The 27,707-nt window shown below is 38.8% G+C and overlaps 3 protein-coding genes across 4 annotated transcripts in view; 1 reads left to right on the forward strand and 2 right to left on the reverse strand.

Annotated features, from left to right (window-relative positions):
• The window catches only part of pcsk5a (proprotein convertase subtilisin/kexin type 5a), a 33,410-nt gene extending 28,373 nt beyond the window's left edge, over window positions 1–5,037 (forward strand). The window contains exons 35-37 of the mRNA XM_081613994.1: window positions 2,187–2,287; window positions 2,695–2,893; window positions 3,430–5,037. Coding sequence (XP_081470120.1) covers window positions 2,187–2,287; window positions 2,695–2,893; window positions 3,430–3,908 — 779 coding nt within the window. The 3' untranslated portion in view covers window positions 3,909–5,037. The remainder of the gene's footprint in view (window positions 1–2,186; window positions 2,288–2,694; window positions 2,894–3,429) is intronic.
• Window positions 5,038–5,128: 91 nt separating this feature from the next.
• Window positions 5,129–17,976, reverse strand: prune2 (prune homolog 2 with BCH domain). 2 transcript variants are annotated; one of them, XM_081614003.1, is made up of 11 exons: window positions 17,832–17,976; window positions 14,175–14,241; window positions 13,887–14,087; window positions 13,363–13,539; window positions 10,738–10,840; window positions 8,065–8,196; window positions 7,871–7,957; window positions 6,905–7,003; window positions 6,759–6,797; window positions 6,261–6,311; window positions 5,129–6,120 (listed from the first exon to the last, which is right to left on the reverse strand). In XM_081614003.1, exons 2-11 carry the CDS (start codon window positions 14,227–14,229, stop codon window positions 6,090–6,092), a joined length of 975 nt encoding a protein of 324 aa, XP_081470129.1. In that variant the 5' UTR covers window positions 14,230–14,241; window positions 17,832–17,976; the 3' UTR covers window positions 5,129–6,089. The 2 variants fall into 2 exon arrangements, with proteins under 2 accessions (XP_081470129.1, XP_081470128.1); XM_081614002.1 differs by having other exon boundaries at window positions 5,129–6,123.
• A 5,727-nt stretch (window positions 17,977–23,703) lies between these two features.
• On the reverse strand, window positions 23,704–27,639 carry LOC103473462 (guanine nucleotide-binding protein subunit alpha-14-like). The gene is made up of 7 exons (XM_008423740.3): window positions 27,239–27,639; window positions 26,326–26,510; window positions 25,844–25,992; window positions 25,599–25,727; window positions 25,250–25,379; window positions 25,001–25,154; window positions 23,704–24,106 (listed from the first exon to the last, which is right to left on the reverse strand). Exons 1-7 carry the CDS (start codon window positions 27,357–27,359, stop codon window positions 23,916–23,918), a joined length of 1,059 nt encoding a protein of 352 aa, XP_008421962.1. The 5' UTR covers window positions 27,360–27,639; the 3' UTR covers window positions 23,704–23,915.
• Window positions 27,640–27,707: the final 68 nt, after the last annotated feature.

Consider the following 27,707-nt stretch of genomic DNA (forward strand, 5'->3'; position numbering starts at 1 on the left):
CAGTTGTATCTTTTAACTTGTATTTAGGTTTTCTGACTTTTAATATCATTGCATCTATCTGAGAAAAATACCAGCCCTAAAAGCCTGGTATATATTTCTTTCTTTCTTTATCCTACGTGTGGTCACATTTACAGCTTTTCCCCGTTTCCAGCTCTTATCTGTCATGACACACGGCTACTTGTCGAGCTGCACTGGTTCCCCATCAACTCCTGAGTACAATTTAAGATCGTAGTTGTCATTTAAAAGGACTCCCAGTGCTCATGTCCCTAAGGCAATGTGACCAAGGCCTGCGGGTTGTGCTGAGACTGAAAATTAAAGGCGACACAACCTTCTCAGCAGTCGCCCCAGGACTCTGGAAACCTCTCCCCCTTTATCTTGAGGCAACTGGATTCTATGGAGCATTTAAAAAGCTACTAAAACTTTTACCACTGCTTTACATTAAATATTCTGTGTACTTAGTTTTGTTTTTTTAAAGGGGTTTTTAGTGTTTAGTTCTTTGTGATCTACATCTTGAAAGATTCTATAAAAACAAAGTTTTACTTACTCTTTGCTTACTTTTCCCTCATCTAATCCTCCAGTCACAGTTCCCTTACAGCTTCAGGGCATTTAATTAATTAGATCCACTAATCACTACTACTGGCATTTAGGCCTCCTGTTTCTGTCCGTTCCTCACCTGATTTAAAACGGAGCATACAAGATTTATTACATCTTGTAAATCTTTTTTTTTTTTTTTTTAATCTTCGTGAGCTTACAGCAAGAAAATTTATAAGACGGACAGAAAAACTTTTTACTATAAGTGGGTCATAGATTACACACACACACGCACACAGAAAATACATCGATTTACATAAATGAAAGAACTTGGTTTTTGCATATTTTCGTGTGAAACTGAGTTTGCACCACTTTGGAATATTACAAATGATCCAGAAAATAGGCAGCGAATTACTTAAACAATTATACCACTGACAGTTGAAGTGAATCATAATGATTACACAAAGGCATCTGTCAAAAAGTGAGCAACATTAGGAGCAGTTCAGTTCCTAATCATAATGCGATAGCATCAGCAAAATAGTCTGCATAACTGGCATGCAAATTGCTAGCTGTCAGCGAATCCTCGGTGCGCTAAGGCTCGTGGTATGACCTAAACATTCAGTGCTTAGCACAGACTAAAAGGGACTCGAGGAGAAACAAACTGAGTGTACAATAGTGAAGATCTTCCTGGCTTTTGTAGTCTGACAAGATTTGCTCCTGTACAAACCGTGCATCTAAGCTGCACCATAAAGAAATGAACAAGGGGTTCATTTTCAAACGATCACAAATTAATTTACTTTATGAGAAAGACAGGGCTGACAATCCGACTGGCCGAAAGGATACTGTGTAAGTAAAAGGAAAGATTTACTGTGTCTTGACCAATGATCTCACCCTTTGAAAAGTGCTCAAACACAAACTGTAGAGTATTGGGATTTCATGAAACCATCATAAGGTAGTGCATTTGGAAACAAGAAAAATTACATTACATTTTTTCCCAACTAAATTTAGCTGCTGCTGCTGGTAAAAGTCTTTGAGGTGACCGAATTTTGGGCCATTCTTCTTTCCAATGTAACATGACCTCTGTGATTGCCCTGTGTGTAGCTCTGGCCAACTTCCCATGTGCTTTTACTTTATAATAAAAGAACATTTCGTTAGTGTGATATTTTCACTACCATACTCAAATACTTTGAACTGAACAAAACGTTAAGGAAACAGATGTACGAAGCTGGTCGGGAATCAACCAGGAACTCTTGTCACTATAGTAGCAAAAAGTGTTTCTATGAAGTTTGGTCTCACTACAGGCTGAAAATGTATACATGCATTCCACACTTTTCAGATATCAGCTTATAAAAAAAACGAATACTGGAAACAAGGCAACAATTTTCTGCTGGAAGTTTGTGTTTGCAATGTGCCACAATGTGGAAAACATTTAGGGTCTGTGAGAACCTTTGCAGCGCGTTGCAGTCGTTTTAACTTGTATTTTGACAATTCTGAACACCCGCAGTATAAAACTGAAGACATGGGAGTGTTATTACTGAACTGATAAAGCTATCAACAAAATTACTAATTCAAAGGCTGGAATTCTGCAATTTTTCTTAAGATCTAGAATATAGAGGATCACCTTATTTACCCTTTAAATGAATGTGTGTGTGCAGGAAAAGGTTCCCAGTCCTGTGACTCATGCTTCCCTGGTTACCTGCTGTCAGACGGACTGTGTGAGTCCATGTGCGATACTGGCCAGTACCCTGTTGTAAAGGTAACCTCACTTTTCCAGGTTTTAATTTCACAAAAATTAACTTTTTTTTTTTTTTAATTAAAAATAGATTCCCCTAGTACTTCACCAAAATAATCGCTAATGTTTGGGCCTCAGGTACCATGAAATGTGATTCAAACAGACTTCTCGCTCTACCCGAAGCAGACTCAAACAGCAGAGTGAAATTTATTGCAGTGACTCATTTTCTAAATAAATGGCCCTGCTCTTGCTGATTGAGACTGTTTGATAGGTTCGGATGCATGTTAATTGACTCATGGAGAGAAGCTGCTACTCGGATCTTTAAAGAACGTTTGGAAGCTTGACAATACAAGCTAAAAGAAAAAAAAATGTAAATAATGAATGAAAAGAGAAAGCCACGTCTTGCTTCAACCACCTCCGTCTCTCAACAGGAATCGGACGCCTCGTGCGAAGACTGCGACGACTCTTGCCAGGAGTGTCGGGGGCCGGGTCCGTTCAGCTGCACTTCCTGTTCTGCTCAGGCGATCCTGGAAGCGGGCGGGCGTTGTCTGCTGTGTTGCCGCCTTGATGAGGAGCAGAAGGACACGGAAAAGCCAAAGCAGGACTGCTGTAACTGCACCGAGACTCGAGGTTAGCTACAGGAAACCGACGCTTGTTGAAAAAGTGCAAAACAAGGAGACGCGGCTGCGTAACAGACGTGAATGATCGACACGTGACGCTTAGCTGTAGGTCTCATCTATCTGTATATCTGTGACTAATTATCCTTTTGCTTAATTTAGAGAGTGCTGCTTTAATTTACATGCAGAGCACTTCAATCAGTAGGAAAATTAATTATAGTCCTTAAACCTTTTTTGTCACATTGCAATGACAAACCATCTCTATTGTGTGGGTTGTGTGTGGTTGGGGATGAGGGCTATTATGTGATATTTTTTTTTACGTATGCATTGTAATATTCAGAATGGGTATTACAATTGCAACACTGCATTTTGTGTTGACATGTATTATTATTTTTTGACTAGTTTGATGTTCTAAGACGCTTAAAGGCGACATTCAAAAAACGTTGGAAATCAGGAAGGTGGCGAACACTTTCACACCGCAGTAAACACATCCTCGTAGCTCTATTTGTTTGCATTTATTTATATTTGTTGCTTCTTTTTTTTCCCCAGGGCAGTGCATCCTCAGCACAAACTTGGCATTCAGGAACGAAGAGGAAGAGGAGTCTAGAGGGAACCTGACTATCTTCATCATCGCCTCCATCCTGCTGGTCCTGGGTCTCATCGGCGTCGTCTTTCTCGTCAGGCACTCCCGTTCCAAAAGCGGCCCCTCGGACCTTCCGCCCCGCGGCTACAAAAAGCTCGGTTCCGGCGGGGGGTCCGGAGGCGGCAATATATACAGCGGCGGCTACTCCTCCGCCTCTTCCACGTCAGGAGGCCGCTTCCAGGAGGCCGAGCTCGTCGACATCGGTAAGCGTCGCTCTGGGAAAAGGGACGACGACTTCGACGACGATGACGATGACGACGACGACGAGGACATCGTTTACATGGGCCAGGACGGCACGGTGTACAGGAAGTTTCGGTACGGACAGCTGGGGGACGACAACGAGGACGACCTAGAGTACGACGACGAGAGCTACAGGTTCAGATAAGACACGAGGAGTGATGAGAGGACACTCTTCTGTTGCTTTTCTTCTAGACATTTCTGCCTCTCCTATTTCTCTCCTCTGTACTGTTAATCTCGCTCTGCCCTGAGGGACAGATCTATTTATCCTTCACTCAATGAGCTCAGACAAATGAGACGTGAGAAGCTATTTATAATGAGCAGCATTTTATGACTGCCATCCATCCACACAATGAAATGTGCTTCAGAAATAAATCCATATTTACCGTGCTTACAGCGGACATGTTATGCTGGTTTCCTCATTTCTGTGGTGCCGCATGTGGCTGTCATCAGTCTACACTTATGTCCTGCAGCGCAAAAAGGTTAGAGGGGATTGCAAGCAGTCATTTGGTGACAGCTTATAGCTTTCTTTTAGTATTGAGCATCTTTAGAGATGATAAAGGCTGTTATCAAATGTCAAATGCGCCGATTCTGCTGCTAACGGCAAATTAACTTTTCCACTTTCCTTTGCGTCTTGACCTCCCAATTCTTGTTTTGACCAATCTAGTTTTTATTGTTTGTTTTGCTGATTTTGTGGCACTAGTAGCTTCAGTAACAGAAAATGGGCAAACAGAGGAGGGGTGGACGACGGGCAGTAAAGGTTTGGATTCGAACCCTGGACCACATTTAGGCACGAGAAAAACCAAATGTAAATTTGATGTATTTCTCAGAGTAGAGCTGCAAAACCGGAAATAAGCATCATGTTCTGCGTAGTGATTTACAGTCGATGTAAAAAAAACACAGTACACACTTTATTTTGTACAAATCTTTTTCCTTTTTGTTTTGAAAATCATGACTTTTTCAAATCCGTGGTGTGTCTGGTGTTGGATGTTTGAGATTAGATCTACACGAGTACACGTATAAGTGCATCCTTTATGCATTAAAACCATGGAGATGGTCCAGTGTTTTTTAATTTCATCTCTTACATACAATCAGTATGCAAATAATTTTCTGAAACAGTTAAGACCTCTCATAAATCACGGATGTTTGCCAGTTGTTGTTTTTTTTCCATCTCTACCTGTCATTTGTTTGTGGTGTTGCTTAAGTTGATTTATTTGCTTGCTCTCCTTCTTGTACTGTTATTTGTTTACCATTAAAATTTTGAATTTGGAAATGCATCACTCAAGTAAAAAAAAAAAAGTGTTTCTGAAATGAACTTAACGAGCCTTTAAGGTTTAACTCACAAACGAGAGGAGGCTCAAAACGGCCTGAAGGCTATTAATCACTTTTATTGAATCAATAGACAGCATTTCTTCTTTTTTTTTTTGCACAATCATTAAGACACATGAGTTCAGATCACCAGTTTTGTGACGTGGGGACCATGCACTGATGTACAAATACACACATGCATATGGACACACACTGATGAGACGTTGTGCTTCGCTGACATCCCATCGTTAAGGTCATTTGAGGTTTTGTCTGAGGATCCAGCAAGTGCTGAAACACTCACACGCACACACACACACATTTGTGTCCACAGTACAATGTGATTGATTGATTTTTATATTGAACTTACCCCTGCTTGGTTCTTAGATTGACACTATAAAGTTTAAATATCTATATATATATCTATATATATATATATATGTTTATTCCGCACTTTCAGGACAAGATACAAGATTAAGTGACTCGACTGCAAGTCGGTCATAAACTATGGCACAAGGTTTTTTTTTCTTCTTTTTTCCCCGACGTCCTCTGGTCCCTTTTCGTGTAAAACAGCTGACACAAAAAGTCGCCTCTCGTTTCCAAAGATCCGGGAAACCACAAAAAGGCGTGGTATTATTGCTTTGCTGCTTTTCATGCACATAAATAAAACACAGTCTCTGAAATTGAATTCTTGAGGTGTGCCGTCTGTTGTGTGTGTGTGGTCGCATTTCCATTTTGACCACCAAGTTGACGTCGATGCTACTCTGCTGACGCTCGCGAGCGTCGCGCACACTCGACTACGGGTTTATCTAAGCTGCAAGGCGTACAGTGCAGCAGATGCTACAGTTAAAATTGATCAGAGTTTAAACAGGAACTACAGCAGGTTGTGTTTAAGTTGAACTCCAGTGTCTGAGAGGAAAAACACCGACACACACACACTCACGCACACAAGCAGCACTTTTCAAGCTTGACTCGTTCATCGCAGTTACTTTTGAGGCGTCCCATCAATTCAGGATGCTCTGGTTTACGAGCTGCTGGCACCGGACTGGTCTTGTCTGCTGTGAAGATGGGAAAAAAAACAACAACAAACAAAGTAGACCATTTAGGACGGGTGTGTTTATGTGTGTGTGACGGACAGCAGACGTGTGGCCATTTGTCTTGTGTGTGTGAACTTTTAACATCTTTGAGGACTTACTCTGGTCTGCTGGCTGCTGTCGGCTCGGTTCCCTGCAGGAAACTGTTTATTCTTGACAGAAGAAACAAATGGGAGACGTCGTTAGAGGACGATTTACCGCTGTAATATGCTTCCATGCAGGGAATTTGGGGGCCTGCGCAATTTATGATTCGTTACACAATTAGACAGCGAGTGATTAGTTTGTGATGTCTGCATCTTTTGGTTATACAGTTACCATCAGAGCTATAGATCTACGTGCAATAAAGACCGGCTCGTTTGTTTTACTGTAATGACAAATTAGATAAAAGCAAAGCGTTTAGCGTCTTTAGCGACTCTCTTTTTGTTTTTCCCCGTCTTTCCGGTGTAATTGGAAACGCAGCCAAATAAAAACTGGCCCTCGTCCAGGAGAAGCCTCCAATCTGATAAATGAACACTCCAGCCAAGGGTGAACACCGAGACTGGGGGGGCCACCGCCTCCGCAAAGGAGGGCGGTGAGATGCAAAAACAGCCAACGCTTACTTGGAGTTTTCCGCCGCTTCCTTCAGCTCCTTGTCGAGTCTAGAGGTGGAAGTTCAAATAACAAGATGAATACGAAGCCATTAGCACAAATCAGGTTTGCAGTGGATGAGACTGGGTGTTACACTCAGGGGCTAAGAGGGACTCACTTAATGATGCACTCTGGGATCTGGATGCTGTCCATTGGGATTAGCTCCCGCAGTTCATCCAAACTGCTCACATACTTGATCTTGCTGCTGAACTTGGCGCTGAAAGCAGGAGAAATTATGTGCACATTTACCGAAGTGCATCAGGAATGTCACATTAAAAATGTATGTTTCATGTTGTGAATAATTTCAAGCAGTATATGTGCCGTATAGCACAAAGCCTTCACATCATTAGACCCGTGACGCCGTTTAAGTTACATAATTCACACCAAAAATATAACAAAAAAAAAGTCTATATTAAACATCAACCTGTTTAAACTCTTTTGCCTTGTTGTCATGATAACATCTCATTGTTTATTGTTAAAAGTGAGAAAATTCCTTTATTTTATCAGATTTTTGAGGCGAAGATCTGCCGCGCTGTACTGACCAGACATGGACTGGCTTGAAGTAAAAACGTTCATCACTGTTTTCGCTTTGATGAAACAGACAAACTAAATTTAAAAAAGCTCATGCAGCTGGTATTTCTCAACACCTTTAACATTAATATCAGTGTTAAAAGTGTAAAAATCACATAAAGTATACATGATTTTGTTTTCCACTCCAGGGAAAACAAAATCATGAAAAGTATAAAACATAAATAAATCACATCTAGCCTTTCCATTGTTTTTCAGAGCGAGAAGTAAACAAACATTTCTGAAATAAAATACCTTTTTAAACACGAAAGCATTGCCATATGTGGACTGTGATGTAACACTGGAGTTTTCTGTTCATTTAAAATAAAAATAAAAAAAACATGCAACTCTTCAAAGATATGAATCTTATAACATTCAAATAATATCAAAAATGCTCACTTTTTTTTAGTAAATAATTCTACAGACAAAAAGTTGTCCTCCAAAAGTAGCTGCTAAATTGTTTTACGCTGAGAAGAAACACACATTCAACCAGACTCCAAGTGTGTCAAACATTTACCTGATGAAGGGTTTGGTGATGGCCAGAACAGTCCTGATGAACCATGACGGATGAACGATAATGAAGGATTTCAAATTCTTCCTGAGTCTAAGCACAAATCGGTATATCACGTTAGGCACGCCTGTCCAACGGAGCACATTTCCAATGCCAACATTGCAAGCCTCAGATTTCAGAAGGACGACAACTGGACGCACCTTCTGTCAATCATCTGATAGCACTTTTTCAGCCAACCCAGACCAGGCATCCTCCTGTGGGGCGTGGCTCCGTTCAGATAAACAATCATGTAGTCCTCTGCCACCATCAGCTCCAGCGTGCTGATCACATAGCTGAAACACACATATTTTGTTGCCGTAAATTCAAACAATTACGTGGTGACTGTGAGGCAAGTTCACATAACATTCAGTTACTACTTCACAACAAATTTGACTCTAGCACTAAATTAGAAACACTAAATACCAAATGGCTTCATAGAGAAACAGAAGATTAATTGCAGTCTGTGTGTGTGTATTGCTAAAATTTGTAACTAATCTATTTAGTCAGTGTGATCAAGTAAATAGTTTGTTCTCTTTTCTTGTCATTTACATGCATTACTTTTGGGCAGATCTTCAAGCCAGAAAACAGCTGTTGTCTTGAACCTGAATGCGGATACATGAGGAAATGGTAGACGAGTGTAACAGTGAATCTGAAAACCTCGACCAGCAGGATGCTGAAATCTCTCTCCTCTGATGTCAGAAGAGACGGGAAATTGGTACAAGTGTTGCTTCATGAGCTGTTTCCCGTTTCTTCATCTTCTCTTTTCAACATCAATCTCGGAGGCTCAATCGTAAAAGTTCCTTCTTTGAAATCGAACCCCGCACTCAAATTATAATGAAGCGCTACCACTTTCTGTCCTCGTTTCTGCGTCCACCTCTTCTGTTCTCTCAGTCAGCGGGGGGGAACTTTGCGGCTCCCTTTGAAAATAAAGTTGAAAATGTCGTCAGCGAGTTTTCTCAGCGACTCCTTTAACTTCTCTGACTTTTGGTCTCAGTCCTGCTCGACACCCTCACGGTCCAACACCGCCAATCGACTCGGCTGTGTGACTCCGCTGAGATCATCTCCCACCGACACACACGGTTCTCCACAAAAGCTACAGTGACTCCCCCCCTCGCACGGAATCAGACTTTAAGCCATCTGGCACGGAAAACTGCAGACGCCACTTTTTACCTTCTCTCATTTCTGTCCAAAACTCTTGAAACATGCCAGCTCTCTGAATATCTGTCACAGAACAGCCTGTGGGATCTAAATTGCACTGTGGAAAGCATGAAACGCAATTCAGCCAGAACAACAGTGGAGCCACAAGCCCAGCAAGTCTCAGCAAGCAAACTTTATTCCTGTCACTTCATTCAGAGATTTTTTTTTTTTTTTCGCGCTCTCTCTGTGATTCAGCAAAGTTACTTTGCAAACAATAAAGCTGTTGACACAGCCTCGGGTGGTGTGGAAACAACAGCGTTTAGCATTTGCTTTGCACTGTTCATCTTCCAAGAGAGTCAACTCTCTGTATTATCATTTATGTGTGTATTACTGTACGTTTAATCTTGGTTGGGTTTTGTTTAGAAATGTCATCTGGGATATATAGCTTTGTTCACAATATGTGCTCCATTCATAGAAATAAAAATCCTTTTATTTATGATCCAATAGTTTGTTGGGGGTTTTTTTTTTGTTTGTTTTTTGTTTTTTTCACCTACGCTGCAATTTTGCCAGGATTAGCTTGGGATACACCGCACAATTACGATAATAGGGGATTTGAAAAATGTCCCACCGTGACTTAAAAACCCTTACAGTAACTCTGGTCACACTGGAAGATGCAGTTTGGGGACATTTACACAGCCAGGAGGTTCATCCAGCTGAGGCAAAACCAGATTCCCCTGTAAGATTCAGTTGTGATGAATGTTTTTATTAGCGTCAATACGATTTGCTATGTTTATTTGATTTTAGAGTGAAGTTTCTGCAAAAACTCAAGTCTCCCCTCCCACCTCAGACATGTCTTCGGTTGCAAAGTGAGAAACCACAAAGTCACTGAACAAGCTGAACCAGAGCCAACAGCCTTTCAGTCTGTTTGGATGGAAAACGGCTTTTAGGTTTCCATTCACTCACCTGAGGATCACAAAAAAAAAATTTTTTGAATAATAATGAAATTTGATCTACTTTAAAGATCAAATTTACACTTAAATTATGGGGTAACACTTTATTCGAAGACCGACATGAACATAAACATGACATAACACCTGTCATTGAACATAAAGGAGTCAGCCTGAGAGATTATGACTGTTGTCATGAAGTGTCATTCGGTAAATATTGTCACTTTTAATGTAATATTGAGCTAAGAGTTGCATTAAAAGTCATTTAAAAGTGTCAATTGTGCACAATTCAGTAATTTTAGAATTAGTTTAAAGCAAAATTCCATTAAAAGTTGCATCAAAATTCCTTTAAAAGAGTCAACTTTGCATTAAAAGTGTCATTTTCCAAATGACAATGTTTATGACAGCTGTCATAAACATTCATGAAGACTCCTTCATGTTCCTGACAGGTGTCACGTCAGTCTTATGCACACCCCGTCAAACAAATTACCAATTGGGAATAATAATGAAATATGATCTGGTGTAACGTACTGTAACTACTTAAGTAATGGTAAATAAATCTTAATCCGAGAATAAAACAAGTATAGAGCGTTACCGTGTCACTGAGATCATTTCTCTACCATCTGTAAACTGTTTGCACTTTTAAGGGATGAGTCAGTGTTTTGTTAATAGTACAGAAAACAATAATTATTGTAGGAGGTCAGTGTGAAATGAGAGGCATGTCTTTGTTAGTCATCACTGCATACTTACAGGAAGAGGTTCTCCATTATGTCATGGTAGTCTTCTCGGGCACTGTCTGGCAGAAAGCATGCGGCAAAGACTATGATGGCATTCACCCCGCTGCCATAGTAACCTGATAGAATAAAAAAATGGCAAAAACACAAAAAGGAAAGCAATAAGAGTCAACTTGAGAGTTCGCCTTTGTTGGTGAAAACTTGATTGCTCTCTTATTTTCCGCTTTTCTGTTCTATTTATCTGCCAGTCTTTGATTCTTTTGTCTGGCTCTTTGTCCCATTTCCTCTCACTATGCTTCCCCAATTATTGTAATTTCCTTTTTATTCACCAGCCCATTTATCAGCAGATTTGGTGACACGCAGACAGAAGGGCTTTTCTTCAGATGACACAGCTTCTGATATTGACTTTCCAGTGACAGACATCTCTGTTTACATGGAACAGCTGTGTTTCACTTAAGCCTCCGGCAACGAGCGGAGCGGGAGAAAGCTCGATCTGCTTTGGGTAAAGGTCACATTTGCATTTATAATGGTAGGCCGCTCTCAAAAAACTCATGAGTCACGAGACAAGTTTTCTTTATGTTTCATGCTGCATAAACATATGCGGACGTATAAGTAGGTTGATCCATGTCTACTTGTAGAAAGATAACAAAATTGCAAAATGAGTCGTTTCGAAAAATTTATGAATAAAAATCTAAAAAGCTTTGTGTTCATGTGCACTCTGGCAATTATCAGTCTAAAAGACCGAAATAAAATCAACTGGAAGGAAACGACTTCATAATTAATCTAATTAGACACCGAAATAGTAAAATGAAGAGAAACTTTGTTCCACAAAGAATTTATATATACATTATATATATATATATATATATATATATATATATATATATATAGTATTGTTTTACTTGTACTTCACTATTTTGTTTTGATGTGAATATTTCTGCAAAGAGGTTGAGTACTTTGCAAAAATCTTGATCAGCTCTGTAGTTTATATTTTGCTTTAAATAAGCCAATTTATTTTAGGTGATTTTGTCACCTTTTGAATGCCGTACTTTTTCTTTGCTTTTAAAATCTTCAATCCATTCTTGTATCCGACTGTAGCCACTTAAAAATTATCTACAAATCACTTTGTTGCCAATAAAAAGAGTTCCCATAGATGGATAAGCCAACAGATAATGCCTCTCCCAGGTCCTGTTTGAAGTTTTTGATGTTTTTTTTCCTCCAATCTCCTTAGGGCAAGACTCTCAGATGCACTTTATCTGCTGCAAATCATTTCTTTCGCCTAATATTCAGTTTTTCTCTGCAGTTATCAAGATTTTTCTAAACTTTCACACCAGACCAAGGTCTGTTGTGTTTTTCACTTTAACTTCTGAATCACCTTGAATCTCATAAATCAAATATTTAAACTTTTCCAAGATGTTTCTTATATGCCTATGCTACATTTGTTTGTCCGTTTGAACAGCAGCTTTCATAATTAAATTACGCATCTTAAAAAGATAAGAAAGTCTGGCTCCTTCGAATTAAATGTTGTGTAAAATATGCTTAGAAAAGACAAAATGTATACCACAACTGATAATTAAAAGATAATATTGGTTCTAGTCACTAAGATGATCAATTATAATTCCTTATTAATCTTTTTTATATATTTTATGATTAATTATGATTGATTAATAACTGGTTGGTATGTTTTTGTCTACAGAAGAGCTCTTGCTTGTCCGTACCACAGTTTCCCTGAAGGCAAAACAAATTAAACCGGCACGACCTTAGCCATAAGACGACGAACAATTACAATAAACTTACGGTGAATTAACAAAGCAGTCAAAATTTAACCAAGTTAATCAGCAAAACCGAGCTCTCGCTTGCTGCTGGTTCGATGTCTCGGCACTATTCAGTACAGAGAGGAGCACTTTTATTTGTGACACACCATCATTCTGAGGCATTACTTGCTTTTATAGAAGAATGTGGTTTAAGACAGAGGCACAGGCTGGAGGCAGAAGTTCAGCTCAAGGTCACGCACTAAGAGACAAACAGATTATTCACGAGCAGCATGACTTTGAATGTATTCATATCTGCCTCAATAAACAGTTCATCATAGCAGCTTTTTGGATGTGGACGTTGCATTTTTTTCATGGTTTAAATGCAGGACAAAAGATTATTTCAGCTCAATTTGGTCATTGTCGGTGCGATTGTCGGATCACATTCTAAATGTTGCAGAAAACAGTAAGTAAAGCGCGTTTCCTAGCAACGTTTGCACATAACAACATGACCAAAGATAATACCTTTAGGAAACTTTACATTTTGTAATCCAAAATACCAGCCAACTGGAAAATGTCTGCACTTAGCTACAGATGTACATAACAGATAAAAGTGCAAATCATGTAGAAAATGGACTTGCTTTTCATCTTTGTTTATTGAATCAATGAAATGGCACAATCTCCGATGTGTGTATTTCTACGCCTAAGGCAAAATTAAAAATAATTTCACAAACCAGTAAACACTGGGTCATTTATAAAATATAACCCCAGAACTAACAGAGGGTGCACTTTGTTTTACAATGTGTGTGCTGACTGTGTAACATAGGACTTATTTTCCCCGTTCTTAATAGTTTTGTGAAGTTAGAAATTGATTTAGCAAACATTCTCACCTCCATGAGAGATGACTTTCATGTAAGGCTCAATAACCTTCATGTTGATTCGCTGCTCCTGCTCCCCGATGACGACGGTCCTCCACAGCTTGACGTCACGTCGCTCCTCCTCAGCGCTATACGTTGGAATGGTGTTGTAGGAATCACTCGTCCCACTTTTAGTGGCTGCACCGGGATCTGGTTTGAGAAAAGAGAGAATGGTGCCATTGGTCACTGAATCAAGTTTGTGGGATTTATGTGACCCATGTAACAATAGTGGATAGATCAGCAGCACCCTGAGAAACATAGCAGGCAATTGGAACACAACACAAAAAGAACCACTTGGTAATCATAATTTGTTTTCCATATTAATAAATCAACCTCAAAAGAACATTTCAAATGAAAGAAAATGCAGATAAGTTGCAAATTAAACTGGCTGAAACAAAAACAAAGAAGTTTCACATTACCTTACATTGTAGCAAATGATTTTGGGTGATGAAATGAATCAACCGTTTTAATGTTTTGTTGTTTTTTATCTAACTCACCTTCCCAGTCCATTTCATGGTCTGTGTAGTCGAGGTAATCTCCCTCATCTGGAGTGTCGAGTTCGTCCACGTTAATGTCCAGATCATCTGGAGTCTCCCCCAAGTCGTCTTCGCTGTGGTCCAGAGATAAGCTGATCTGAGGGGCAGAAAGTTTTTTCCTCTGGCTGGGCCCTCCTTGCAGGGGTAAAGATGTAGGGGGGACTAGGATGAAAAGAGCAGAGTGTTATTTATTTTTGAACAACCAACTCCTTTTTATTTTTGTGTGTAAAATGTTTGGTTCACTCTCACCTGGTCTGCCGTCGTCGCCCTCTGAAGTCATTTTACTGTGTGAGGTCAGGTCCATCCCCAGAAGGACCTGAAAGAAAAAAAAAAAGTTACACTGTGAACAGAAATATGTGATGGAAAAAAAAAATCAAACTGTGTAAATCTGCTGACCACAATTTATCTAACTGTAAAGACTTGCCAAAGGGTGAGAGACATTATATATACTTGAATTATAATAGTTTGTAATTTATGTAATGGATGTAGATTTGATATGGATCAGTTCAGTCCTCTAAAGTGTTCAGAGTTTTTGTTTTTTGTCTACTGATAATTGCATCCATAAACTTATTTGCATGTTTTGCTATGTACTTTGACTTTTTTTTTTAGACCTAGCTCATTGTAAGTGCTTTTATTAACAGTTACTATGTTTAAAAGCTGTCTCCCATCTCTTCTACCAGAGCTAAACATGATACAATAGCCTACAATCATCAAACCTATTGACTCATATTTTTCATATTCAGAAAATTTTGACAAGAGCCAGAAAAGCCTCAAAAAAAAAAAAAAAAAAGCAGAATTTGGCATCATCTGTTAAAACACTTGATCTAAAACACCAAAACACTTCAAAACTTTTCCCTAAATCCAAAGTATGGCACTGCATTACCAGTGCAGCTGCATTCGCAATCAGTTGCCTAATTATTTGAATTAATTAACCTTAAACAAGTTAGTTGTTGTCAGAGATTTGATTCCAGTTTTCTTCCTGGCACTGGATTAGATATAAACCCATGTAATAAAATTTTGGTTTCAATTCCCCCAATTAAATAAAACAAACTGGGAAAATAAATGTACTGCAGGATTCTTGACAGTGATATCAACATTGAATCCAAAATTTGAATTAAGCCAATCTCTATCTGGTTAAGACATAATAGAAAGTCTGTTAATCTGCTGAAAAAATAAATATGTTTTCAATTTTTATGCATTTTAGCAAACAGGGTAAAAAAAAAAAATCGAGTTATTTAGATATTGGACCTGATGATCACTGGTTAGAGCAACCCGAGGGGTAAATTGGCTAATTTCATCACTGGTAAATTGATTGCCGTACCACTAATTATTATGGTCTACTTAGTGGCAATACTCAAATTAGGTTCACTTTGGTTTCCAGGAGCAACTTAAATGCATCTGTAATTACCACTCTGGCTTTGAGAGTGCACTTTCTACAAGGACAGGACCTTTTAAAAGGATAAGGAAAGTGATTCACATCTGTACCATTTAACAGGTCACCAACAAAAACATGATACAAGTAGCATCGTGTAATTTTACATAACGCAGGTGGCATTAGTCATATCAACCCTAAACAAAAACTAAGTTTGACACCACACTTTTAATAGTTTTATATTATATATTATGGAACTTTATCAGATTTCAGGCCTGCAATTTTTTTGATTAGATACAAAGATACATCGATTTTACTGTAATATTGAAATTACAGATGAAACTAGATTTGTTTTTATGACTTTTTAGGCTTCTGATTCATAAATGTATTTTAGTTCAACACCTTTAAACATGTCACTGCTTCATGAAATGTTACAGAAAAAACAGGTAACCGAAACAGAAGTGTGGTTCATCCTTGGGTCAAATTTCTAGATGCTTAAATGTAACACCTTCATTTCAATCAATCAATCAATCAGATTTTATTTGTATAGCACCTTTCAGCAACAAGTGCTCTTCGTCATGAAAACACAAAAATAGAAACACAGTCAACAAGTCAAACATAACATTTTCTCTGGTGGCATTATTACACATCACAATGTTTATCAATGCTTATAATGTTTCAAAAGCCACTCTAAACAGGTGTGTTTTAAGTCTGGATTTAAAGGAACTCAGTGTTTCAGCTGTTTTGCAGTTTTCAGGAAGTTTGTTACAGATTTGTGGTGCATAGAAGCTGAATGCTGATTCTCCATGTTTGGTTCCGATTCTGGGGATGCAGAGCAGAACAGAGCCAGAAGACCTGAGAGGTCTAGAAGGTTGATGAAAGAACAGCAGATCTTTAATGTATTGTGGTGCTAAGCCATTCAGTGATTGATGAACTAACGGTATTTATGGGGTGATGCGCTCTATCTTCCTGGTTTTAGTGAGAACGCCGGCAGCAGCATTCTGGATCAGCTGCAGCTGGAGGATTGATTTTTTTTAGGCAGACCTGTAAAGATACTGCTGCAGTAATCAACGCAACTGCAGATAAATGTGTCTAAATGAACAAGGGAACGTCCAGCCATCACACTGTTTCCCAAAGACGAATGTGTTTTAATATGAAATGCATGTCAACTACAAAACAAAAAGGCTTTATGGAGATGCTGACTGAACAGTTAAACTCAGCCCTGTACTGACATGGACTGAGAGGCCACTCAGAGATGAAGAAGGCATTATTCTGAAAAGCAACAGAAAAAGCCAAAACATATTTGAAGACGTCTCCTGTTTATTTAAACTAACACAGGAGTGTTGGCCGTTGCAGAAATGTCAAAGACATCAAGTTTCTGCATGATTTCAGATACTGTTAACTTCATTTTTTTAGGTGAAATAAAAACCATTACAATAGCTACAGACATTTGAACCTGATACACCGAGTCTTTCTGTGGTGACCTGTGAGTACAATCGCTATAATAAATATCTTCTTGCAGTCAAATTGACACGATGTTGCCTCTGTTGTTGTCAACATAATTTGTGCAGAAACACTTGAGATTCCTGAATGTTTCTGTTCAAGATTAGCAGCTGGCTGTTTTATTTTATCCAGCTTCTCCACTGAGATCGCCAGATCACAAAAATATAAAGAGGTGCAAAACCTTTAGCTTGTGCATCATTGAAGGAATCAAAAGAAATATTCTTCCACACTGAACAGAAAACAGGTGGAACAAGTTTAGGAGTGGTAACGGGCGAACATGACGGAAACACATGAAACTGAGGCAAAAAGGTCATCTTTGAACTATGAATAATCCTTGTGTTAAGAGCTGAGGAGGCGGGGATGGTGCTTTGAGTAAGGGGTGGGGGTTGGGGGTCTGGGGGCAGGTTCAATGCCCTCCATGTTGCCTATAGTGTTGATTCAAATCGAAAGACCACACGCTTGCCTGAGCACAGATTGGGCAGGGATGCAAATTCGCAGCGAGTCACGTGACGTGTGTTCATTCGCATGAAAAAGAGCCATCCTTGTTCCTCTTCAACAGGCTTTCAGGGCAACGGTGGAAATGTGATTACATCAGCAGCTGAAACAGAAAAACGCTGAACTCTCTTGTGAAAGCTGTACTGTCGACATAACTGTCTTAATGAAGACTGTGTGTGTGTGTGTGCGTGCGTGTGTTTGTGCTTGTGTCTTCATCCCCAGGATGTCTACACACACACACATACACACACACGCACATAAATATGCACACTTTTTTTTACACAGATCTACATTCAAATCTACACTGGTACACAGGTCTATTTTGCTGAATCATACAAAATGACATCCTCCTTGGAAGATGCTGCTTCAGATCTACTTCCACATCACAGCACAGGATCATGGTGCTGATGACAGCAGCCCCTCCCTCACTCTTGCTTCCTGTCTCTGCTGGCTGAGAGGAGAGGGTGGAAAAAAAACCCAAAAAAACAAAGCATACACCTCTTTTCATCTCCACTGAATAAAAGCCGTCTACTCACCGTTGCTGGGGCTTGGGAATCTCTGTCCCACTGTGTCTCAGAGCATGGATGCACTGCCTTTTTCCTGCTCCAAGCCTCTCGATGGAGATGCTCAGCTTATAAACAGCTCACAGCTTCCACCATTTTGTGATCACGTGATCTGGGTCACTTCCAAATAAGGGCATCACCTGCTACTCTCGACAGAGCTGCTTCCTCGGGCGGTGCTACAAAAAACGGGTATATCAAGAAGTGTGCGTCTGCTTGTAATTATCTTTCAATATTATCTCTGTGTTTGTTTGTTTGTTTGTTTGTTTGTTTGTTTGCTCGGTGGTGTTATTGCCGTGTGTAACACAGTCTGGACTTTTTGTGCTAAGATGCGCAGCAGCGTTAGCCCTCAGCAAGAGAGAAAGTAGAGAACAGACAAACAAGGACACTGGCACAATGTCTAGCGCAGACATGCATTTGCAAGAAAAAGATAACTATAAAGCATCTGGAGTCTCTCTACCTCTACCTATGCTGATTGTTGCAATGTGGTCTAACCGCGTTGAACTATTCAGCCATAAACAAAACAAAGTACAATCATAAAAGTGCTAGATTAAGTTTGATAGTCAGCTTTTATAAATGCTCAGTAAACAGAAAATGTTTTTATTTCACTTACACTCCTCAGCAACAAGTCGACACGCAGAGGCAAGCGACTTGTTTAGTTCAAAGTTCATGAGGACACCATGCCAGGAAGTGTGAAGCCTTTTGTTAATCAGTACCTTTACAGCTCTGATGGACTTTCAGGCATTAAGACAGACACCTTTCTTTAAAAATACAATAAAAATGTGCACACAGATTCCTTACAAAATGCCACACACAAATTTCTTCGTAAAGTGGCGAAAAGTAAAACGCTTTGAGGAAAAATAAGCACTACCTTTTAATCAAAAAGCACAAACTTAAGCAAATGTTGCAAGCTGCAGGATATCCTTGTTCCTTCCTACTGTGAGGCAGGATGAATTGCACATGTTCCGTGGCTCAAGTTCAGCAGATTGGCTGATGTTGCATTAAGACGATGGAAGCAGTTCGGTACAGTTCACACTGTCTAAAATCTAAACATTAAAGAAACAGGATTCAGAGTCATTGGTGTTTATGATTATTCCTGTGGCATTAAAATGATTTTGGGGGAAAATACCTTCAACTGGAAGTTGCTTAAGTCTGTGGTATGGCGGGACTGCGTGGAGGGGGTTCGTGACAATCTTTGTTGAGCTTCGAAGACAATTTTCCTAATATACGTTTTTTGCAGATTCAACGTAAAAACCAGTGTGGTCTTATAGTTCTAAAAAGGTTCAAACTGATGACTGCTGTATTAAAACCATGCGTGGTATTTGAGAGATTTTTAGGTGCCTGTTTACAGAGATTTCCATAACTTAGTTTAAAGTAAAAGATAGGACACTTTCTTTATCCAGGAGAAAATGTGGTGATGATGATGATGATGATGATGATGATGATGATGATGATGATGATGATGATGATGATGATGATTCCTGGCTTCGTGGTCAGAATATCGTGGAAGATTCAGCAGTCGAGAGAGAATTTGACAGAGAACCGTGAGAACCTAACAAATGAGGGAAAAAATGGTTACTGTAGAGGGAAGTGTGTGGCTGTGATCAGGGAACCTGTTAGAAAAACAAGATCCCAGAAAAACAATGACTGCATAGTAAAGCCGTTAAATTGTAATTCTGCTCACTTTGAACCCTTTTACCTTCAAGCCAGGGCAGAGGAGATTCTGCTTAAGTTTGCTGTTTAAACTGTTATTATACAGTCAAAACCACACAGTAATGACAAATATCTGCTGGATGCTGAGAGATAAGTTGTCCCAGAGAAACGGGGAACAGCATTCCTTCACTGGACGTTTTGAAATAATTGTGAAATCACACTGTAAAAATAACTTCCACGCCATTCATGTTGTGTCTGATATGAGGTCACACTTTATGATGTAAATAAATCCTGAGACACAACTTTTTTTTCTTTTTTTTTTAATTGGCCTCACTTTCCCAAAGTCCTGCACACGAGGAACAGCTGCCGAGCTAAATGAATAAGTCGGAGCAATCATTTTTTTCTGTACAACGTTTTTAACAAGCATTTCAATCTTTTAAGATCCCTTAACTTGAACTCCAGCTTAGAGTGGGTTCTAGTTTTAAATCAGTTTTTAAAGTAGATATTTGGAAGGATTTCCTTTATTGAAGTTTTAAAAATATCAGGACTATCAGTAAAGTAGCCCACCTAAAAGCAGTAGCTTTACCTCCTGTTTACTTTCTATCTTTCTTTTGAATTTGGTTTTTCTTCTCCGGAAATCCTCAGGGGTTCCTGTTCTTCAGGAGAAAATTAGAAATGCTTTATTTGCTGTCAAAGTTTTTTGCACCTGTCAGGAATTTGTGATATTGCTGTGTATTGATTTCTTTTTTTTCTTTTTTGGCAGACCCTCATTCCAGAAGTAGCTAGCTGGTGAGCTGGTGACTGGCTCAGGCACATTTTTACATTCCTATTGTGCAGGCGGCATGCTCCGACTCAAATGCTTGGTTGTGGCAATCTGCCTTCATATTGATTTCATTCTGATTTTTAGCTTTATTTCTCCATTTTGGGTGACCGTGAAAGTAAAATAAATGACAGTCTGCAAAATAAAATATGTGTTTCATAGCATGTGTGCAAGGAAAGCAGCACAAGTTTAGACCTAAAAATAATTGAAACCAGACCAGAGTTGATTTTCTCTTACATATGCTGTATTTCATCACAAATCCTTTAAAAAAAAAAACGTAAATTAAAATACATTTTATTTTTATATACATACAATGGAAAACAACCAGACACAGATGCAATTTAATTGAGGTCTTACAACACACGCATACGCAACATGAAGCTTTATTATTTGTATTTTAAAAAGATAGTGGTAACCAACAAATTTTTTTTAAAATAAAACTCCCATCATCACTGTTGATTAAAGGGGGTAAAAAAGACAAGGTGCTTTATCTGTCTGCTGGGGATACTTTTACTTCCTCCTTTCAAAGCTGTTAAGCAGGAAGTGTTGTATTGTACCGAGTTAAACTTTGTCAAACCTGTCTGATAACATCGTCGTTGAAGTAGTTGTATAAAACGTCTCCGAGAAGAACGATCAGTTCTTAATTATTTGCATTTTGTAAACGTAGGTGACTTAATATGCCCAAATGCACCCTTTTGCCAAAGTGATCTATTTTAATGTATTTTTCATGGATTATTTTCTGTAATGTCTTATCCAATACACTAATAGAAATTTACTTGGTCATTCCAAAATAAGAGACCTCAATAAGCATACTAATCTTAGGATAAGGTTTGGTATAAATGCCCTGTGGCCACTGCGAGTCGAACACAGAATACAAGAGGATGTTGTGGCCCGACTCCCAAGAGACACTCCACTCACATCAAAGGTCACCCAGAAGATGTCAGAGGAATTTGGATGAGATAAGAGTTTTGTAAATGGATTAAAAAAAAAAAAACTGGAATTTGTCACATTGCAAACGTTTGAACATTTGGATCCGTGGTTTGAGAAAGACCAGGATTAAGACTGGAAGAATATCAACCTACCAGTCAAGCGTGGAGGTGGGTTGTTGTTGATCTGGAGCTGTGGTTTATTTTTTCCAGATTTTCTGGAAAATACCAGGCCACATTAAGACCAATGAAATTACTTCTGTTGACAAAAGTCAGCTTGAATGATTATTGAATTTTACAGTGATACCAACAGTGGTGAAAGTAGGGGGGGGTACGGCGGGGTACTGCGTACCCCTAAAAGATTTAGCGGTGGTACGCAGTACCCTCAAGAGAGGAGCGGCTGTCTGCTGTAAAAAATCAATGGGTTCACTGTGCAGCCGTGAGTTCACCCACTAATCAGCCATGACTGATTAGTTTTTCAAGAACAATCTAAAACACGACTTAATCAGTTAATAAATAACTTTTTTCTCATTTCACATCGTTTCTGAACTGTTCGTGCTTTTCTAGAGCAGAGGTGCAACACGTCGATCGCGGAAGGTTTTGAGTCGATCTCGACATTAGATGACAAACTGAACGCAGCCAGGAGGCTGAGAGCAGCACGTCCTCCTCTGACTCCTTATTTAAACGTCCACAACTTTATTAAAGAACAACAACAAAACATCAACATTACGTGCTCAAACAACAATTATAATCTCAGTGATTATTGTTTCAACAAGGTGTTGCGCAATTCTGTGCGTTTCGGTTCCATTACCAAAATAACGAGCAGAGCAGGAACTAATCAACCACCGCTGTGTTCAGGGAGGCTTATTAATGATCGCAAAATAAATATCAAGCCTGAAAACCTAATATTGTAACGGACTGAATGTTATGTTTTTGTAATCTCGGGTTGGCTTGTGAGCGCAGGAGGTTGCCATGGCAACGGGTGTGATCACTTGTTCGGGTTTTTTTACCTTTGTCTTGGCGCATCACACCCGCTGTAGTTTCTGAATGTTCAATAAACGACAAACTTGGACTAATTACCTCGTTCTGTGTGAGTATAAGTCATTTACAACAAACATCAAACACGGAAAATATGTTTCATTAAGTATTTAACAAACAAATGGCTTCTTCCGCGATACGTATGTGAAATTAAATTAATTGATATAAAAAAAATTGTTTGGTGCTTTGAGCTCAGAATCAGATAGGCTTTTCCTCCATCAAACTATTTTTTTGCCTCTTATTTAGTGGAAATATTGATTTTAATGACACTTTCTCCAAAATAATAACCTTTTATTAGGTTGAAATAAAATCCAGTCCATCATCTGGTTTGAGGTGATTCCTCTGGATCCTGTTGAAGGAAAAATATCCCAACTTCAGAAGATGAGCTTTAACCTAACAGAGCTCTGTGGTTCCTCCTATCAGTGTGAGAGTCAGGATGAGGAGGCGCCATGTTAGGAAGAGAAGTGGAAGCTGCAGGATCTTCAGAACAGGCCATGATGCTAGGCTACTGATTATCCCTCTGGTGGACACAGGATCAATAGAGCCAGTTTAAAAGCTAAAATGAATGGTTATATGCCAGACATGGAACTGGGATGCACTCCATGTCATGATGTTCAGAGTTTAGGTCTCATGGCATCTCAAGGTGTCAACATTGCAGCCAGTGGGCTGAGGGAAATACAGCTTTATTTTGTAGCAATTCAGAAGCTACTTAGTTTTTATCGCTTGGCAAAAAAATTAATCAGCACAGAAACTCCAAAGCACACAAATATATATATATATATATATATATATATATATATATATATATATATATATATATATATATATAATTTTTATTATTTTCTTTGTCATAGTAGCCCCAAGAATTTAAAACTACTTTCACCCCTGGATACCAAGTACAACTCCAAGTCGACAAGATCCGTTGTTCAGAAAAATGTCTTGTAATGAAGCCTTTTTACTCACCAGATTTAAATCTGATTGAGGCATAAAAGTGTGTGTGTGTGTGTGTGTGTGTGTGTGTGTGTGTGTGTGTGTGTGTGTGTGTGTGTGTGTGTGTGTTGTTGTTTTTTCCTTTTACAGCCATGAATAGTATCAACATTTGATGAAAATAAGCTTTAGGTGGCCTAGTTGATTCACTTGAAACCAATAAGTGGAAATGCGCCTAATTTGCACTTTCTTTATTGCGACATTTTAAAATTTTGCTCAAAATTTGCATGGCAGGTGGATGGAAACACGAATGTTAAACTTTTCATTTGAACTTAGGTCATCTTCTGAGAAAAGTATTTTGATTGCTTAGTTAGTTTTTTGGGGGTATTTTTTTTAGTGCCATAATCTTTTATCCACATCAGGATAATCTATTGAGGTGACGAGGTTGAATATTTCTAAATACTATTGCATAACTTCAATGGAATTTGTTTCATAATTTATTACTTTGACACATTGGTATTTTAATAAAATTATGTTATTCAATACATAGAAAATAAACACCTTCACCTTTGATACTCATTTTTTTATGGTTAAAAAACCTGAGTCTGGCAGTACTTTGATATTGAAACATTTCAACATGGATTCGTAACTGTTCTTTTGTGCTACAAAAGGTAAAAGTCTTCACTTGGTTTTCTCTCATACAATGCCGAATTTTTCAAGGTTATCTTGAAAGAGTGTGTCTTTGACAGCTTTAAAGACAACCCGGATGTTCTCCGTGTCTGTGGCGCAGGTGAAGTGTGTATAGAGCGGTTTGGAATCCTTGCCGTGTAATTGGACGTACATCTTCTCAATGAACTTTTGTGCTGAACCGGCGTCGCCCTTCGGTCCTGTTGGAGGGAGGAGCGGACAAGATTAGAGTAAATCAAGGAGCTCCATTCATAATTTACCCGTTTCTATAAATATATAGTTTAACATGCATCAAACTTTTTTTGTGCATGGTGCCGTGAACTATTTGGAATTAAAAATCTGGTGGCCTTCACCAAAAGCCATCAAAAGGGAGTCACCTTGAGGCTCAAAGTAAGGTAATGGTCCAACCCAAACCACCAGAAATGGATCATCGGTGGTTTAATTTGGTGTTAATTTTCAGGGAAGTTGAGTTTTACTGTTTAGTTCATGTTTCTCTTTATAGAGAAGTTACATAGTTCCTGTTGGACTCTTTACATTCATCAGAGGTGCCACTAATGGTTGCTACCACTATGTAAAAACATGCCTTTTGAGTTTTTTTTAGACTCTGAAATTATTTATTTATTTTGTAGTGTTTGTAGAGTGATTGTTAGTACTGTTTCCTGAAAGCAAGAGGCTCTAAGACCAAGCTTCTGCTTTGGTTTGTATGAGCCTCTCTATAGGGATTTTAGATTTTCTGTTCCTGACACTTGGTATGAGCAAAATTTCTCCTGCAAACTATAAAAAGCACTTTAAGAGCTAAAGTGTTACATCTGTGAGGTCAACAAACAGCACCAGAATAAATCGCTAACAATTGTTAATGAACTGGTGGTAGTAAATTTTTGCTACCAAACATCAAGCCAAAAATCGCTCCAAAGACCTTCTCCTTACAAAAATGTAAACTGGAAATCAAATAATCTTTAAAGCAAAATACTTTTTCATAATATGTGATTGTGAAAAGTGATAAATTGTAGAACTGTAAATAATAATTAGGACACATTTTCTCAAAAAAAATTAATTAATTAAAAAATCAGGTGTGGCAGCATGACAAAATTTACCTGTGTATTCTGGAAAGTAGACTGCCAAATCTGACTTGGTGATTTTCTCTTCCAGAAGGTCTTTTTTGTTCAGGAAAAGGATAGTGGAAGAGTTGTGAAACCAATCAGACTTGACAATTGTCTGAAACAGGGCGAGGCTCTCGCGTAGTCGATTCTAAAACAGCAAATTGAAAATAAACGTAACAAACACCGCGCCCGGACCCTTCTGAAGCTGCAGAACAGAGCATCAGTGACGCCGTCAGAACATACCTCGTCCTGGTTTTCATAAAGGACTTGATCGTATTCACTCAGAGCCGCCAGGAATATGACAGAAGTGACGTCTTCAAAGCTATGGATCCATTTCTTCCTCTCTGATCGCTGGCCCCCTACATCCACCATTCTAGAGACAGACGACATGCTGATCTGAACTTTTGCTTGCAATAGGTCTGACCAACAAACTGACTTTTGCTTCTGTCTTTAAAAAATATTAAAAATAATAAAACACACAAATTCAATGTGCATGCATGCAAAAATGAAGTCCTAGAAGTTAGGGTTGAAGTGGTAAAATCAACCTTTTTCAATGAATTTGTGATAGATACGTAACAAAGCAGCAGCATACCTGAAGATGACCTTTGACATATCAAACATGTACTCTATGATGCCTGTCGTGGCTACTCGGACCCTCAAAATGTCCTGAACAGTGGGGACAAAACCTGGTGCTGCGATTCTGTCCAGGTCACTCAGATAACTAAAAGATTAGCAACAAAAAACATCCAGTTTTAATATTGTGACATGCATTTAGCTGTTGTGTACAGAAACCATTGTCATGCATGCCCATGCTCAAATTTTTAAAATAGATCTTACTATTTGGCAGAGTCTGATAGCTGGTACTCCCTCCTACGGTCATAGCACTCTTGTATTCCACTGTCATTCCACACTCGTTTAATGGCATCCACCTGCCAGTCCATCAAACTGTCCAGATCCTCCACTTGCCTCAGTTTCTCCGCATCGCCCTAACGTGAAAAACATCCGGACAGCGTTAGCAACCCATTTTGATCACCAATGAGTATTCGATTTCATTTGCAGGGAGTTGGTGGACGTATTAAATAGTGGGATTGCAAGTGGAGCAATGTGTAACAATCAGTTTCCAGAGCAAGCTTAGCAAAAGTCTCCGGGCACGCACGATATCCCATTCATTCAAAATACAGATTTGCTACAACTAGAAGTTTGAGAGGGGCTACATTTGGCGGTGAATCAATAAAGAGACAACGGACAGCACTACAAGTCTTTTGTAATCAAAGAGATGTCAGAGAGGACTTATAAACAATTGCTTTCCAGTTTCTTACAGCGTTTTGGGCATCAGCATAGCCAATCTTTAGAGCCTTCATGGCATCAATCAGCGTCTGGATGGCTGTGAAGATATTCTGGAAGATAATGCGAGTGAAATGTTTTCTGTCATTGTCACTGTACCCATTCCCATGAATGATCCTCATTTGTTTAATAAAGGTACTCTTCCCACTTTCACCAGTTCCTGCAAAAAACAAAAAACAAAAAAAAAATGAGATAATTAAATCATGAACATGTTCAAAAGGTTTGTCGACAGATCTTACATTGACTCTTTAAATATAAGATAAGGCTTCCTTGTAATCTTGTGTTTGAGTCAGGTTTATTTGCAGGGAAGGAGGAATGTGGAAGAAGAAAAGGTTTTAATGTGTTTTAATATACATGACCTTTAGTTTTCTTTATGGTGTATTATTTTGTTGGGTAATATTGTTCTGATTTGTGTAGCTTGTCTTGAGATTTCTTGTTTCAGTGAAACTAACAGGTATTAAAAAAAGACCTGACTCAAACACAAAATTACAAGGAAGCCTTTAGTTGCAAAAGTAAAATATGTTGCATAAAACATTAAACATTGTTGTTTGATGTATTACTTTCCAATTCATGATTAGACACTGTGATTTATTGACAACCTGAATATTTATTGAAACATTCAAGGCATTTAAAATGCATTCCCTAAAGATACAATACATTACACAAGAAAATAAGCACAGGTGGTTTTTGTACACCTACTATAAAACAACTGACTAGAGATACTGCAGACCAGAGGACAAACATACAACTAACATAAAACTTATTTGTGGTGCATTAATAAAACTTTTATTGTAAAAGAAACTACAAACCAAACACACAAGCAAATAACAAAAACTTGTTAAGCATAATCGCATAATCAGGAGGATCCATAATTTTCTCAGCTCTCACCTAAAAGCAGCAACTTCAGTTCCCGTTTAAGAGTTAGTTTATCCCGTTTAAGTTGTCTCTCTATTTCTCTGGATATCCTCCGGCCCTCTTCTTCTTCGGGAGACAAGCAGCACCCGTCCATTGTCTTCCAAGATTAGCAGCTTCTCTTTGCCAGAGTGTGCCGCAGCGGACGGAGATAAATGTGTTCTGATGTTGTCAGACGTGTCAGGGAAATCTTTTCCCTGAAACCAGCACATTGTTGGTGAGTTTCTGCTGCCATTCTTCCTCATACAGGATCCAGTTCAGGTACATTTTACATTCCTGCTCTGCAAGAGGCGGGTTCCAGCTGAAAGGGTTTGTCATGTGGATTTGCTTTCACATTCATACTTTAATCAACAGCTTTTTTTGTTTGTTTGTTTCAATACAAAAGAACAAGGTGGAGAAAAGAATAAAGTGTAGGTGATTATTCTAAATGAAGTGGGTTTACACT

Source organism: Poecilia reticulata, chromosome 12 (genome assembly GCF_904066995.2).
Source record: "Poecilia reticulata chromosome 12, P_reticulata-male-v2, whole genome shotgun sequence".
NCBI lineage: Eukaryota > Metazoa > Chordata > Actinopteri > Cyprinodontiformes > Poeciliidae > Poecilia > Poecilia reticulata.